The following is a 15,386-nucleotide window of genomic DNA, read 5'->3' on the forward strand; positions in this document are numbered from 1 at the left end:
CCTCGGCCTCCCAAAGTGCTGGGATTACAAGCGTGAGCCACCGCGCCTGGCCAATATGTTTGGTTTTTAATTGTTCCACTATCCCACTAGACTCTAAGTTCTATCAAGGAAAGCAATGTCTGTTTTGTTCATTGATATGTATATCCCAAGCATTTAGAATAGTGCTTGCAAATGATAGTAACTGAGTTAATATTTGTTGAATAATAAATGAGTGTTAAATATTGGGAATAATTGTAATGTTTAGTTTAACCCTGAATATACCATCAGGTTTATTGGACCCAATTTTAGTTTGAGATTTTTTTTTTTTTTTATTTTGAGCGTTTCTAACTATTTGTAAGAATTGAGGCCAGGTGCAGTGGCTCATGCCTGTAATCCCAGCACTTTTGGAGACCAAGGCGGGTCAATCACTTAAGCCCAGGAGTTCGAGACCAGCCTGGGCAACGTGGCAAATCCCCATCTGTACAAAAAATACAAAAGTTAGCCAAGTGTGGTGGCATGTCGCAGTAGTACTAGCTACTTGGAGGACTGAGATGGGAGGATTGTTTGCACCCGGGAGGCAGACGGAGGTTGCAGTGAGTTGAGATGGGGCTGTTGTACTCCAGCCAGGGCGACAGAGTAAGACTCTGTCTCCAAAAAAAAAAAAAGAATTGATAGTACATACTTTTATTCTTTCTTAAAAGTCTTCCAAAGACTACAGAAGAGTTTTACTTTTCTTCACAATAAAACTAATTCTGTTTCAGAATTACTGTGTGGGTACATTGGACCCTTTTATAAATCTAAGTTACCTCTTGGCCTCCTGCCATATCTTGAAAAACTATACTGTTTCATCATCCTGGGAATAATTTTATCATTACTTATTCATTATTTCCAGCTGTACTGAAAAAGACTAAATTATTAATTTTTTAAAAAAACAGAAGAATGATGAAATTGCCTAGAAGGATAATGCAGGAGTGACATAAATCATCACTGTTACATTATCCTTCACTTTTATTATTGTGCTGCCTAAAGTATTGCATTATCTTTCAAGAATGTACAATAGAAGTCTGGAGACACACTGTCTTTATAATCTTCTTTCACTTTCATTGAACAAGGCTGAGAATTCACAATTTTATATTTTCCACACAAAACGGCAAATAGGAAATTGATGAAACATGTTTTCACAATTTTTAGATGAATCAGAAGATGAATGCAAAGAGACAGGTAGTCTAGGTACTAGAACCTAATGATAATGAACTTAATCTTTTAAGTAATTCTCAGACTACGATTTTTCAGTGGATATGGTAGCTGTTTTTTCTAAAACTCAAGAACTGATAAGTGAACGATGTATTTCTGTGTTAAAAAAAAGAGTATTCTCATATAGTTACTCATTCAACAGAACGTTCTTCATCACACAATATATGACAGGAATCTGAATCATCCTGCTTTGATAAGGACGTGATTTTTTTTATATTTTATGGTATTTGTGCATCAAAATTTACTTCATCTGGTTTCTATCAAATGGGCAAATGCTGAAGACAGGTATATATGCAGGGATGATTAGAAGGAAATAGATGATATAGAAATGAAAATTTTTTTTTCGATTGATCATTCTGATTGGTGCTTATGAATCTAAAAGTGAAAATGTTTTACAGTTTTTTGTTTCTTTGTGTTTTTTGAGACAGAATTTCGCTTTTTGAGATGGAGTTTTGCTCTTGTTGCCCAGGCTGGAGTGCAATGGTGCAATCTTGGCTCACCGCAACCTTCATCTCCTGGGTTCCAATGATTCTCCTGCCTCAGCCTCCTGAGTAGCTGGGATTACAGGCATGAGCCACCATACCCAGCTAATTTTGTATTTTTAGTAGAGACTTGGTTTCTCCGTGTTGGTCAGGCTGGTCTCGAACTCCCGACCTCAGGTGATCCACCTGCGTCGCCCTCCCAAAGTGTTGGGATTACAGGCGTGAGCCACTGCTCCCAGCCATGTTTTACAGTTATTAAGCAAAGAAGAAATACATTTAAAATCTGATATGAGTATTTTTAAACAGATGTAGTCTAGGTTCATGCATGATAATTGATGAGTAGTTGCATTACACATGTTGCATATTTCAGGTATATTTATGGAATAATATGCGTTTGCTGTCTTTATAGTCTCATTAAAATGTCTTATAAAATTCTTTTTCATTATCTCTTTATTCTTCTATAAATTGTGAAATGACTTAGTTTATTAAAAGGTCTCATTGGACCCAGATAGTGAATGGTGAAAACTATTTTTCCTAGTATAAAGGAGCAGGAATATAATGAAAAGGCACTAGAGATGTGAAGATGACTAAACTTGGAGAGATGAAGTACTGGTGGCTGGTAGGGTAGTAAGTAGACTTTTTAGGCCAAGTAAATGAAACAACTAAACTGCTATTAAATTCAGAAAAATTAAAATGTTGTGTAAGAAGAAAAATAATGTACTTCACTACATAGTCATTATATAAATTGAATATAAATTTAACCTGAGGATGAAGGGAGAAGAAATTCAGATAGGGTGTTATAAGATTAATTAAATCCTCTTTTATTATGAGTTTAGAAATTAGATAGATAAATCCATAAAAAAAAAACAGAATGAACATGATTTAGAAATATTCAAGTAAATACCAAAAGAAATAGCAAGAGGTGTAAGTGGTTGCCTCTTGGGAATGGAAGCTGGCATAAGGAGGAGAGAACTGGTATTGTTTCTTTCATGATATTTTAGTATTTTTAGAGTTTTTAAAAACCATGTGTATTACTTTGATAAAAATTAATAGTAAAATATGAAACTGAATTTAGAGAGAATCTCGCTGTTATGTATCAAATGAAATTGAAGGCACAGGGAAAACAACAATCTTAGATCTCAGGTGATGAACAGCTGTAATGACTGGAAGGGGGAACCAGAGTACTGGCTTGGAAAAACATTTTAAAGGAATATAGTGTGGAATTTTAAGACCTATTCTGATTGGACAATGGGAGTGAAGTATTAGGTTAAGATGCAAACAAACCTCTGTTTTGAGGCACTCATAACAATAGGGGAGAAGGTATTTATGCCCATTTCAAGTGGAGTTGGAATGGTAGGTTGTGCTTTGGATATGTTATAGCTTGCAATGAATGTAATATAAACGTTTGTGACATATCCTGTTTGAAGTGTGAGCCTGAACATGTTTGATCTAAGGTCTGGAGAAAGATTTGAAGCAAATTTGACCTAAAATAAATTATATGAAAAAAGCAAATTGTTTTGGATTTGTTTCACCAAGGAGCAAGTAAGCAGAGAACCAGACACTGGAGAAAAAAAGGAGTCAGGAAGTAGACAAGGAAATGTTAAAAGAAATAATAGGATAACTGAAAGAATGTAGCTTCCAGATTGCTAGCTATCAGCAGATAAATAGAAACTTTTTTACAGGCTTTAAATCTTCCCTAGAAACCTTTTTAAAAGTAGCTTCTTGATTAGATTTAAATGGGTTTTATTTGTGCTTGTCATTTTACAGATACTGTAAATATACGTGTGGTATATTTTCTTTTTGCCTTTCATGGACAGTTGGAGGTGGGGAACAGTATCCATAGTCGATATATTTAAAGGAAGAAAAAACAACTTCCATAATCTTGTTATATTGACTGTTTCTGTTGATACATTTTCCCTTTCTATTCTTGTTTCTTAGTATGATTTGAGGGTCATTTTAAATTTCTGAATAAATATTTTGTAAGCCAGGTGGTTCATTGACTGAACGTTTGGGGCAGAGGTAATGGGAGATGAGGCCTTGTCTCTCCATAGACAAAGGCCTTAATATGACTAATAACTTATCAAAAGCTCTATAGGACCCTCTGCTAAGCACCTGTATTTATTTCCTCTTTCTTCTTCCTCCTCTACCTCTAAAAAAAGAAATCCCCATTTCTTTTACACACATGTTAAAAATAAAAAATTGTTTCTGGTAAATTTAATATGATTTAAAATAAGATGAACATTTTGATGCTTTACTTGCAAATTCTGCTATTAAAATGTGTTTTATTTAAACTATTGCCACTTATACAGTGAAAAATTTTAATGACTAAAACAGTTTTGTGACCAATGTTATAATTGAAAAGTATAAATTTGAGAAAACCAAGACAGAAAAAGGGAGCAGTTTCAGAAGAATGTAAGTGAATAAAGTGGCGTAGCCCTCAGGGGATTTGAATGTGGCATTGTGTGTATTTCAAAAGTTTCCGTTGAAAACAGATGCTGCTTATGAAGTTGGGAATAGTAACTTCATCTGTGGCTGTTTCAGTTGCTTATTAGAAGTGAGAAAGATCCCAAGGGGTTATCTGGTGTAGTGGAGTTAGGCTCAGGAAAGGATATGACATAAATATCTGGCAGCTTTGTCTGTGTGATCTTTAATCCATAAACGCTGGTTAGGTACAAGCATGATTATCTATAAACGTGCAATTATCTTATTTCATGTGGATCCTGTTTCTACCACAGTGTTATTTCAATAATGGCAGGGTTATTTTTTAAAGTCCATTTTAATTCTTAAGAACTGGTTATTACAGAAATTGTAAGTTTTTTCCCTAAACAAAGAGAACTGTCTTACTGAATTTTTATTATATAATGACAGTTCATTAAATTATTTACTGGCTTATGTGCCCCAATTCAGAACAGTACTTATCCATACAGTTGTCCATATGAATGTTTCCTTTTTTGCTTTTTCTTTTCAATTTTATTTTCTGATGTTATTCATAGTATGCAAGATATTATGCTGATAACTGGATAGATAAAATAGATGTGGTCTCAGTCCATAGAGCACTTTGATATAGAGAGGGAAATAAAATATTTATTGACATAGCCCTTAATACAGAGTTTAAAAGTGCCCAGGATCCTTGAAAATACAGATAAGCTGCCTTCAGACTATGACTGAAGGAGAATATACTTCTACTACTAGAGGGAATTCAAAGGAGATAGAAATGTTATTTAATTCATTCAGTAAATATGAATACCTATGGTAACTAAGCATTCATGCTTTGATGTTTGGAAGATACAAAGATAGAAATTACACAGTTAAAGTCCAGATATTACAAAGTTGTGAGTGATCATCACTGCTTTTGAAGGGGTACTAGATAAGACTTCAGTGGAGGTGAGTAGGGACTTGATGGCCATATCCCAATTCCAAGTGGATGAATTGGGGGTGAATTCAGGTGTTCCAGAGAATAAATGTATAGGCATAGCTGCAGAGAACAACAGGAAACTGGGGAAATTATTAGGCATAGCTGGAACATTGGGACCAGGAAAATGAAGCAAGAGAAACAAGTAAAGGCCTCATGAAAGGCACATTGTATAGTATTCAAAGGAATTTTATGTGTATCCTGTAGGCAGCAAAGGACCATTCAGGGCAGAATGTATTCACATTTATATTTTAGAAATTACTTCAGTAGCAGTGGAATGAAAAGCAGTGTGTGATAATAGAGATAGTCAGAAGACATTTTCATAATCTGGGTAAGATATTAAGTGGCCCTGAGCTAAAATTGTGGCATGGAGGTTATTTTGGATACCCTATTTATAGTATTTGATATGAAAAGTGAGAGAGAACCTGAGTTGAGCTTTCTGGTTTGGAAAACAGGCTATGGTGCAAATCATTGAGATAGAAGACATACAAGGAAGGGAAAGTAGGGGTTTTGTTTGTGTATCTTTAAGGAAGAGAAAATAAAGAATTCCATTTTAGTGATTATGAGTTTGAAATACCTGTGAGACATCCAAGAAAAGACGTGGCTAGAGAAGCAAATTTGGTAGTTCTCACTATGGGCATATATGACATAATCTGGGAGAAAAATTGTAGAAGAAAATGGGTAAAGAAGGGAGTATACCAAGTAACTAGTGAAGAGGAAACCACAAAGGGGGACAAGAGATAGGAAAGCATTTTGTTCTATCAGCCAAGAGAATTGTAAATGCCTCCTAGAGGTCAAGTGAGAAAACTGCTGAATATTATCTATTTATTTTAGGTTGGTGCAAAAGTAGTTGCGGGTTTTGCCATTACTGTCAAAAGCAAAAACCACAATTACTTTTGCACCAACCTAAATACATTGATTTTGAGGAGCTGAGCCTTAAAAGATATTCAGAGTTTGCAATCATGAAAATTGTACTGGGTTGGGTGGAAAATTGGGCAAAAAGTGAGACAGTGTTGGAGATCAAGGGAATGCCATGAGCAAAAGTACAGAACTGGAAAAGCACATTACAGACATGACCTTTTGTTTTAAAATATTACAAATGTAAAAAAGATGTATATAAAGGAAGTGTGGACAATAAGTTTTATGCTATTACTTTTATGGTATAACTGCCCAAATTACTTAACCTCAGGTTAACTGGTGGGAGAGTTATTTACAACCTTTTCTACTTTTCCTTTTTTCTTTTTTTTTTTTAACATTTCACTGTGTTTTAGAGCATTGAAAGAATGCCATTTCAGATCAGAGAGAGTTTTGATTTTATGATGCAAGTGCAAGAATAGATATTGAGAAAGTCCAAAGTTTTGGTTCCTTAAGGATTACAGGTATATACCAGCTATTGTTTCTTTTTTTTTTTCCCCAATCTCTAACCATGAGCTCACAGTCTATAGACACACAGATTATTTGGGGATAGAACAGTTGCTAACAGACCTACACACTTAGTTTTACTTACTTACTTACTTTATTTATTTATTGCGAAGGTGGTCATACTGTGTCGTCCAGGCTGCTGGCATGCAGTGGCGGCAGTGGCACTATGTTGGCTTACTGCAGCCTCAACCCCCAGGGCTCAAGCCATCCTCCCACCTCAGCCTCCAGATTAGCTGGGACTATAGGCATGCACCACCATACCTGGCTAGTTTGTGTGTGTGTGTGTGTGTGTGTGTGTGTGTGTGTGTGTGTGTGTGTGTGTGTGTGTTGTGTGTGTGTGTGTGTGTGTGTGTGTGTGTGTGTGTGTGTGTGTGTTTGTTTTGTTTGTTTGTTTGTTTTGTAGAGATGAGGTCTCACTATGTTACCTAAGCTGGGCTCAAACAATCCTCCCACCTTGGCCTCCCAAAGTATTGGAATTGCAGGCGTCAGCCACTGCATCTGGCCCACACTTATTTTAGAAGCTATCTTACATATAGGAGACTATTTTAGTGATGTAATCATCATAAATTAATTTCTCATAGGCAGAATTCAGTATTGCTTTTTAAATAGCTCATTTTCCCAAATAGTATATACTTTTTGTCCTTTTTAAAAGCTTGTTGTTAATTAAATTAGCCTTCTATTGTTAAAAATTAAATTATCATGGTTATTTATTTAACACAGTAATGCTTTTTAGGTAGCATTAGATAGCACATATTATTCTACTAGATGGTAAATTCTTTGAGGGCAAGCACCATGTCTAAGACATCTTTCTGTCTCCAAAAATGTCTTTACATGAGAGAGATTCAGTAAATATTTATTGAAAATTAACTTGACACTATTAAATGGAAACTTTTCACTCTTTAAGGAAAGTTGCATTTACATTCTTAAATCACCATTAGTGGCAAATTCATCACTGATTTGTGGAATATTAAATTCTAGTTAATTGTATGCTGAATCATACATACCTACCTTTTGGTGAAATATAATAATGAGTTTTACAATTTTAGATGTAACAAATTAGGATATCTGGAAAATGTAAGGCATCTGTGGCTTCCTTATAAGAAGGAGCTATGTGGAAATTAGGCTGAGGAAATGATTCTTAGTCTCTGGCACCTGTGGTGTAGAAAACCAACTGGATATGCTGAACTGAGCCCTCTGTCTCAATAATCTTTGGTGATCTTTGGAAATACATTTTACTAGCTACTACCTTCTGTCAGATTGTCCCTGAAGGTCATGATAACCAGCTCTGTAATTATCTGTAGCTACTCTTAGTAAAGGAATGACGATCTTCAGCTCTTCTAACACAGCCAAATGTAAGCAGACTAAGTACAACTAAAGCATGGGGTGAACTAGCTTCTGTCTTTCAGAAACCTAGCCCATATTCTTCCCCAGAAGGTTTGAAATGTGAATGCAGTCTGATATCAGTAAATAGCTAAATTACCACTGCATCTCCGACAAAATACGAGTTGCCCTTTTTTGCCCTATGTTGGAAAGCACACAGATAAAAAAGTGAACATTAGTGTAAGCATAATGGACAGGGTTGCTCTGAAGACTAAATGATATTTAAAGCAATTTATAGCCCCTGGATCACCATGCACTTATAAAGATGTTTCTCGTAATTATCATGCAGTAATTGTATGTATGTGTAATAAAGATAGCAGAATAGCTCCACAAATAGGGGGCAAAGTGTAAAAAAAAACAGACTGTAGGTTGTGGGATTTGGCCAGGACATATATTCAAACTATATTAGTATCATCACCAGATGAATAGCTAAACAAATTGTTATATCCATACAATGGAATACTGCTTGGTAATAAAAAAAAATGAACAAATTGCTAATACCCAACAACAGGGGTGAATCTCAAAAATATTCAGGAGGAAATAAGACAGACACAAAATAGTACATAACGTATAATTCCATATATGTGAGGTCCTGGAACGGGCAAAACGAATCTATCGTGAGAGAAGGCAAATCAGTGGTTGCCTCAGGTGGGGGATTGACTGCACATGTGCACAAAGTAACATTTTGGGATGATGGAAATGTTCTACATTTGATTTTCATAGTGATTACCCAGGTGTATACATTTGCCAAATTGAATCCTACTGTATTTTTACATAGGTACATTTTATTACATGTAAACTACACTCATTAGTTTCCTTTACGGCCCTGCCTTCTGTAACTTTTTTCCTTCTCTCCCTAAAATTGGGGTATTACCCATTCTTCTGAATTTACCATAGCATTTGTTTGGCCTTCTCTTACTCCTTCTTTCTCCTTTCATTTGTCACCTTGTCCTCTACTAAGGCTATAAGCTCTTTACATCTTTCTTTACCCTCTAGCACCTTGCTCATTATAATCTTCCAACAGATGTTTGTTAAACGGAGTTGATTTCATACAAAGAAAGAATTACCAGCTACTGCTTTGATCACAGCTCTGAAATTTGAATAGAATCACAATCCCAGTTATCAACAAGAACAACCCTATAAAGCAGCTATGGGTTGATGACAGGCATTCTTAGGACAGTCTTAATTTTACACTTTAGGGCAGTCCCATTTAACGTTCTGTGGCATTGGGTGGTGGACACATGGAAGATGAGTGTTCCTGGGCCCCTTGGAAAGTCCTCTTTAAGGCGAATTACATTGTGCTAGTTGCAAAGGTCTGGAAGATTTAATTCAGGTAAATTACACAACGTGACAATGTATATAATTCCAGTAATGAGGGAAAATTAGAATCAGAAATTTAGTACTAGAAGGTGCCACCATGGATGCCATTTATTCTAACCCATTGTCATACAGACCCAGAGATCTTAAGTATCTTGCCCAACACCACACAGCAAATTAGCGGCAGAGTTAACTCTAGAAGCCAGATTTCTATCAAGTACCATATCCAGAATTTAACAAGTTGGAGAATTTGCTGTTTGTGGAAGTTCTGAGGAGTTGCCCTAGACAAAGCTTTCCTTGGGATGAGATTTTGAGTTTAAGACACAAACAGAGTAGGTTAAGATCACGGGCAGGAAGCTGCTGTCATTACTAGGTTCAAATCAAAACCGGAACCTTGGAGCCATGGCAGGGACAAGAATCGACTTATGTGTTCCTGGTGATGTCTTTGCTTCATATACCACTTGAGAAATACTGATTTTATCTATTGTTGAAACTTAGTTTGTATACTTGTTGATGAATTTTCTATAGTAAGAATATGAATATGCTATAACTTTTTGAGGAGTTGTTAGTACAGTTGACCCTTAAACAACACGGGTTCGAACTGCGTAGGTCTGCCTATAAGCACCTTTTTCGCTACCAAAAATGGATTGAAAATACAGTTTTCATAGGCTGTGAAACCCATATATATAGAGGGCCGACTTCTTATATGTGCAGGTTCCACAGGGCTGACGGGAGCTTGAGTGTGCAAGGATTTGGTTCTACCAGGGTAGTCTTGGAACCAATCCCTCATATATACTGAGGGACAACTGTATATAAGAATATTGTTGAATCCCACGAGATTGTTAAAACAATCTGAATGGAGTTGGTCTCCCTCTCTCAAACCTTCCTTTTTCACTGTTTTCTGTTTATGTGTAAATTTAGAGAGTGGTAACAGTTGCCATTTTGCATTTCATTGGTTTTATATTTCATTTTTTTAGGAACAATTTTAAGTCAGTCTTATAGTTAACATAATTTCAAGTGGTCATTTTGAATTTTAATGATGAAAGACATTGAGATTACAAAAAGCAGCTTTGAAAGTTGTAGCAAAGCATGCTCCATACATGGATCCTTTGAATGAAAGACTAATAGCATGGATGATTGATGAAGGAATAGAAGCTGCTGCTATTTAATGTATTCTTCACTCTCAGTACATGGATACAGCCTCCAAATGTTACAAAGAAAATAATCAGCAGCACAGCATCTCTGCATACCTGTGGATTGCTCTTTTTGTAAAGCAGCCTCATGGTTTTCTTAGAAAAGTTTTTTATTTAAAAATATATCTCTAGACACTTACTCCTGGTAGGCCTGGGAAAATGTAGATTACTTCATGTCTCTTCAAAAGCCTTTCAAAGAAACAAGTCAAGCTTGATTTGTGTTTTTGAGATAGAGGAAAGTAGTAAGGTAGGAGGACAGAGGAAATCTTAGCTTTAAAGGGAGAAAAAGATCTTTCAGTCCTTTTGTCAACACTTTAGCTTCTGCATTAGTCATAGGTCCCTTCCCCCTTGGCCATGGGTGGACCAAAGGAATAGCAGCCATTTGCACGTTTGTGAAAGGACAGTGGAAAGAAAAGAAAACAGCTGATACAAAAAAATGGGAGGGATTATTTCCTCCACTAGGTTTTTACAGTTGTATTTTTAGATTAATCAGTGGTTTCTGGATATTTGGCCTCCTTTTTTTCTTTTATTTTGCTGTTTTTGATGTTATAAAATACACTGCTAAGAACCTAACCCTATTAGTGAGATGTTATTTAGAGTCTAATTTTTTTATTGTTAGAATGAAAATCACGTAGAATGCAAAGCTAGTGGACACAGTTAATACTCATATTTGGTAGAAAAACTTTTCCTCTACCAAGCTGAGTTCAAATTGGGGGCCTGCAAGTTAACTGATACTGGACGGGTTAACTGGAGAAAAGTTAAGGTTTATTCACACTTGCAGGAGCACTCAATATCAGTAACTCTGAAGACGAGTTTAGAGGGTTATAGAAGTAAGGGGTTATGCCTCTTGCTGTGGCACACCACAGATGCCAGCACTTTAGGAGGCTGAAGTGGGTGAATCACTTGAGCTCAGGAGTTCGAGACCAGCCTGGGTGACATGGTAAAACCCTGTCTCTACCAAAAAAATTACAAAAATTAGCCTAGCGTGGTGGCAAGTTCCTGTAGTCCCAGCTACTCAGGAGGCTGATGTGGGAGGATTGCTTAAGCCTGGGAGGTGGAGGTTGCAGTGAGCCAAAATGGTACCCCCTGTACTCCAGTCTTGGCAACAGAGCAAGACCCTGTCTCCAAAAAAAACAAGAAGTAAGGGGCTATATGCCAACTTAAGAAGAGGGGGTAGTTTAGGGAGTCAAAGGACAGAAGGATCTCATTTACACAATTTTTTTGTTATGTCTCAGTGCCCAGTGTCAGTCATCTCCCTCCTGTGGATCCTCCTGGAGGTGTGGGAGGGTTGTGACAGCTGCCTGAGTAAAGCTCTGCTTTAGTCAGATAAAAGAAGTTAAGATTTCATTCTGCATCTGCTGTTGGATTTTTGGGCCCTTCACTGATTTTTTTTTTTTAATATTTGTATGTAGTCTGATGCTTTTCAATGTATTTTCACATACCTCATTTTATTCTCACAGGACTTTTTAGGCAGACAGGGCAAATACTATTATCCCATTTCACAGGTCAGAAAACTGAGACTCAGAGAGGTTAAGTATTTGTCCAGGGCCACATAGTTAATAACAGAGCCAAAATAAGAATTTCAGGTATTCACCATTTCTCACTATACCTTTGGGGTCCAATTTGAGTACTCATATATTGTGTAATCTATTGTCAATCTATAAGTCCTTTAAAAGTGCCACAGTTAAGTAATATTGTATTTGTTTTGTAGGAGAAGATGGTATAAACTGGTTCATCAGTGACAAAGACATTGAGGTAAAATCAAATTGTTTTTAAAATTCAGAATAATAATTTCCTTTGCTTCATAGTTTATTATGATAACTTTTGGAACATTAATAAATTTAAGTGGCTTATAAGAAAACATTTGATTTTAGCATATGAGTGATTTAACTCTTCAGAAACTTGGTTCAGCCTTGAGTTTTGTCAGTGAGTTAATAGCTGTAATCATCCAGTCCCCTTTCCCTTTCTGTTTCTTCTCTCCTGTGGTGAGTCCTCTCAGCCCATATGGCTTGGTACCACTAAAAAGATCAACACCGGAAATAACTGCTTCTTCAGTGTAAGGAAATGGTTAGTCTATTTTTAGGATGTGGCAGGTGTTTTTCTTTGTCAATTATTAGCCTTAATTGTGGCAGATGCTACAAAAAGAGAATAATTTTATAACTTGGTTTTGGGAGATACCTAGATTGTATTTACTTGTGGTCCACTTGGCCAGTTCAGCAAAATAACAAATAAAAGATGAAAACTTTTTTAAAGATGGAATTCTACCAAACAAGCTAAAGCATGGTTGGGATTTACAATTCTTCTTTAAATATTCCTTATGATATGCATTGTTAGTATTCTCTTACAAGATCCTAGATTTAGATTAGAATATGGGACAGTTAGAATTGGGTCACTCTGTAGGCAGAATGGATCTTAAACGGACTCCAGTGGAAAAAAATTATCTCATTCCTTTATAGAAATTATCATCCAGTCTTGTAGGCAGTAACCCTGTGCTGTTCAAAAGAAGGGATATATTTGGTAGCTGTACTAACTTTACAAAAGACAAAGTCATAAAAACACCATTCCCTAACTCAAAATTTAAGCAGGCCTCTCATTCAGAAAAACATGGTGTACATTCAGTTATAGAAATCAGCAGTGGCCGGCCGGGCGTGGTGGCTTACGCCTGTAATCCCAACACTTTGGGAGGCTGAGGTGGGTGGATCACCTGCGGTCAGGAGTTCGAAACCAGACTGGGCAACATGGCGAAACTCCTTCCCTACTGAAAATATAAAAATTAGCCAGGTGTGGTGGCGGGCGCCTGTAGTCCCAGCTACTCAGGGGGCTGAGGCAGGAGAATCGCTTGAACCTGGGGAGGTAGAGGTTGCAGTGAGTCGAGATCACGCTGCTTCACTCCAGCCTGGGCAAAAGAGTGAAACTCCGTCTCAAAAAAAAAAAAAAAGAAAAGTCAGCAGTGGCTTTGACTGAATGCTACCTCCCAGGCACAAGCGATTCTCCTGCCTCAGCCTCCCAAGTAGCTGGGATTACAGACCTGCGCCACCACACCCAGCTAGTTTTGTATTTTTAGTAGAGATGGGGTTTCTCCATGTTGGTCAGGGTGGTTTCGAACTCCCAACCTCAAGTGATCCGCCCACCTCGGCCTCCCAAAGTGCTGGGATTACAGGTGTGAGCCACCACGCCCGACCTCTACCTCTTTTTAAGAGAACAAGAGAGATCATAAAGTTCCCCTGTGGTTAGGTTCTAAGTTGAACAGATATAACTAATAATTCTCTTGCTTTATCAAGGTAATGGAACTGACTTGAAGCTTGATGTATCTTTATTCGCTTATAGTTGTCTTTAACAAGAGTAGTAGATGGCTTTTATTTAGCAGTGAAACAATTTTTTTAATTCTTGATTTTTTTTTTCCCTTAGGCCCAGATAGCTAATAACCGAACACCTGGAAGATGGACCCAGCGATACTATTCAGCCAACAAAAACATTATCTGTAGAAATTGTGACAAACGTGGCCATTTATCAAAAAACTGCCCCTTACCACGAGTACGTGAAGTATGCTTTGCTTCTTTCCACATTTGTAAACTCAAAATCTCAAGGGTGAGGCTGGGCGCGGTGGCTCACGCCTGTAATCCCAGCACTTTGGGAAGCCGAGGCAGGTGGATCATGAGGTCAGGAGATTGAGACCATCCTGGCTAACATGGTGAAACCCCGTCTCTACCAAAAATATACAAAAAATTAGTCGGGCGTGATGGCAGGCACCTGTAGAACCAGCTACTTGGGAGGCTGAGGCAGGAGAATGGTGTGAACCGGGGAGACGGAGCTTGCAGTAAGCAGAGATTGCACCATTGCACTCCAGCCTGGGTGACAAAGTGAGACTCCATCTCAAAAAAAAAAAAAAAAAAATCTCAAGGGTGAAACCCTATAACCTTGGAATTCAAATCTGTTTATAGTATGTGTGTTAAATTTCATGTAGCTTACAGCCTAGTGTAGGAGAAATAATAATAAATTTGGAGTCAGAAAAATGTGGAATCAATTTTAACTTATCATTTAAGTTGTATGGGCAAATCATTTAGTCCTCTATGCTTCTTGTTTTCTTGTCTATAAAATGAAAAGATTGAATCAGATGATTCCTGAGACCCCTTTCACTTCTAAACCTTCTACTTCATAAGATAGCTTATTTCACTGTGAGATAATTTTTATTGTTAGAAAATTATAATTTGGGCCATTTTTAAATGTTTATTCATGTAAGTTACATTAAGCAGGTACATCAACCTTTGGAAAAACACAGAACTGAAGATCTTAGACGTTTCCTGACCAGATAATTAGCTCTTAACAAACATTTCTTCCATTCCTCCTACCTCTTCCAAATGACTGTTTTTCAAATAGTTCAGACACCTCTCATGTTCCTTTTTTGTTTTTGCTTCTCCAGGCAAAACAGCTTCTTCTATATCTGTTTCTCCTATGACTTAGCTTCTAGATCTCCTCCTCATTCTACTTTCCCTCTTACATACCTTTCATTTTGTCAATATTCCTGTAAGAAGAGGCATAAGGAATAAATGCCAGCTGCTAGTATGTACAGACTAAGCCTTTTTGGCAAACAATATACATACAGTATTTTGGACATTTTGTTTGATTTTTACAGTTGTGCTCAAGATTCTACCTTTATTGGGATCTCAAATTAGAAATGATTTTTTATGGGATTATATTGAAAAAGAAATACTAATCTTCTACCTTTTGAGACTGAAGAGATTTTATGATTTTTTTGCCACATAGAAAGTTCGTCGCTGCTTCCTGTGCTCCAGGAGAGGACATCTCCTGTATTCCTGTCCAGCCCCTCTTTGCGAATACTGTCCTGTGCCTAAGATGTTGGACCACTCATGTCTTTTCAGACATTCCTGGGATAAACAGTGTGACCGATGTCATATGCTAGGCCACTATACAGATGTGAGTATCCTG

At 37.0% G+C, this 15,386-nt stretch overlaps 1 protein-coding gene across 5 annotated transcripts in view; it reads left to right on the plus strand.

Moving 5' to 3' along the window:
- ZCCHC7 (zinc finger CCHC-type containing 7) overlaps positions 1 to 15,386 on the plus strand; it is a 238,751-nt gene that overhangs the window by 170,195 nt on the left and 53,170 nt on the right. For all 5 annotated transcript variants that reach the window (XM_032164178.2, XM_032164179.2, XM_058445739.1 and 2 more), the window contains exons 3-5: positions 12,151 to 12,194; positions 13,848 to 13,973; positions 15,204 to 15,374. In XM_032164178.2, the coding sequence (XP_032020069.1) occupies positions 12,151 to 12,194; positions 13,848 to 13,973; positions 15,204 to 15,374 (341 nt within the window). The remainder of the gene's footprint in view (positions 1 to 12,150; positions 12,195 to 13,847; positions 13,974 to 15,203; positions 15,375 to 15,386) is intronic.

This window comes from Hylobates moloch, unplaced genomic scaffold, assembly GCF_009828535.3.
Source record: "Hylobates moloch isolate HMO894 unplaced genomic scaffold, HMol_V3 SCAFFOLD_10, whole genome shotgun sequence".
Taxonomy (NCBI): Eukaryota; Metazoa; Chordata; class Mammalia; order Primates; family Hylobatidae; genus Hylobates; species Hylobates moloch.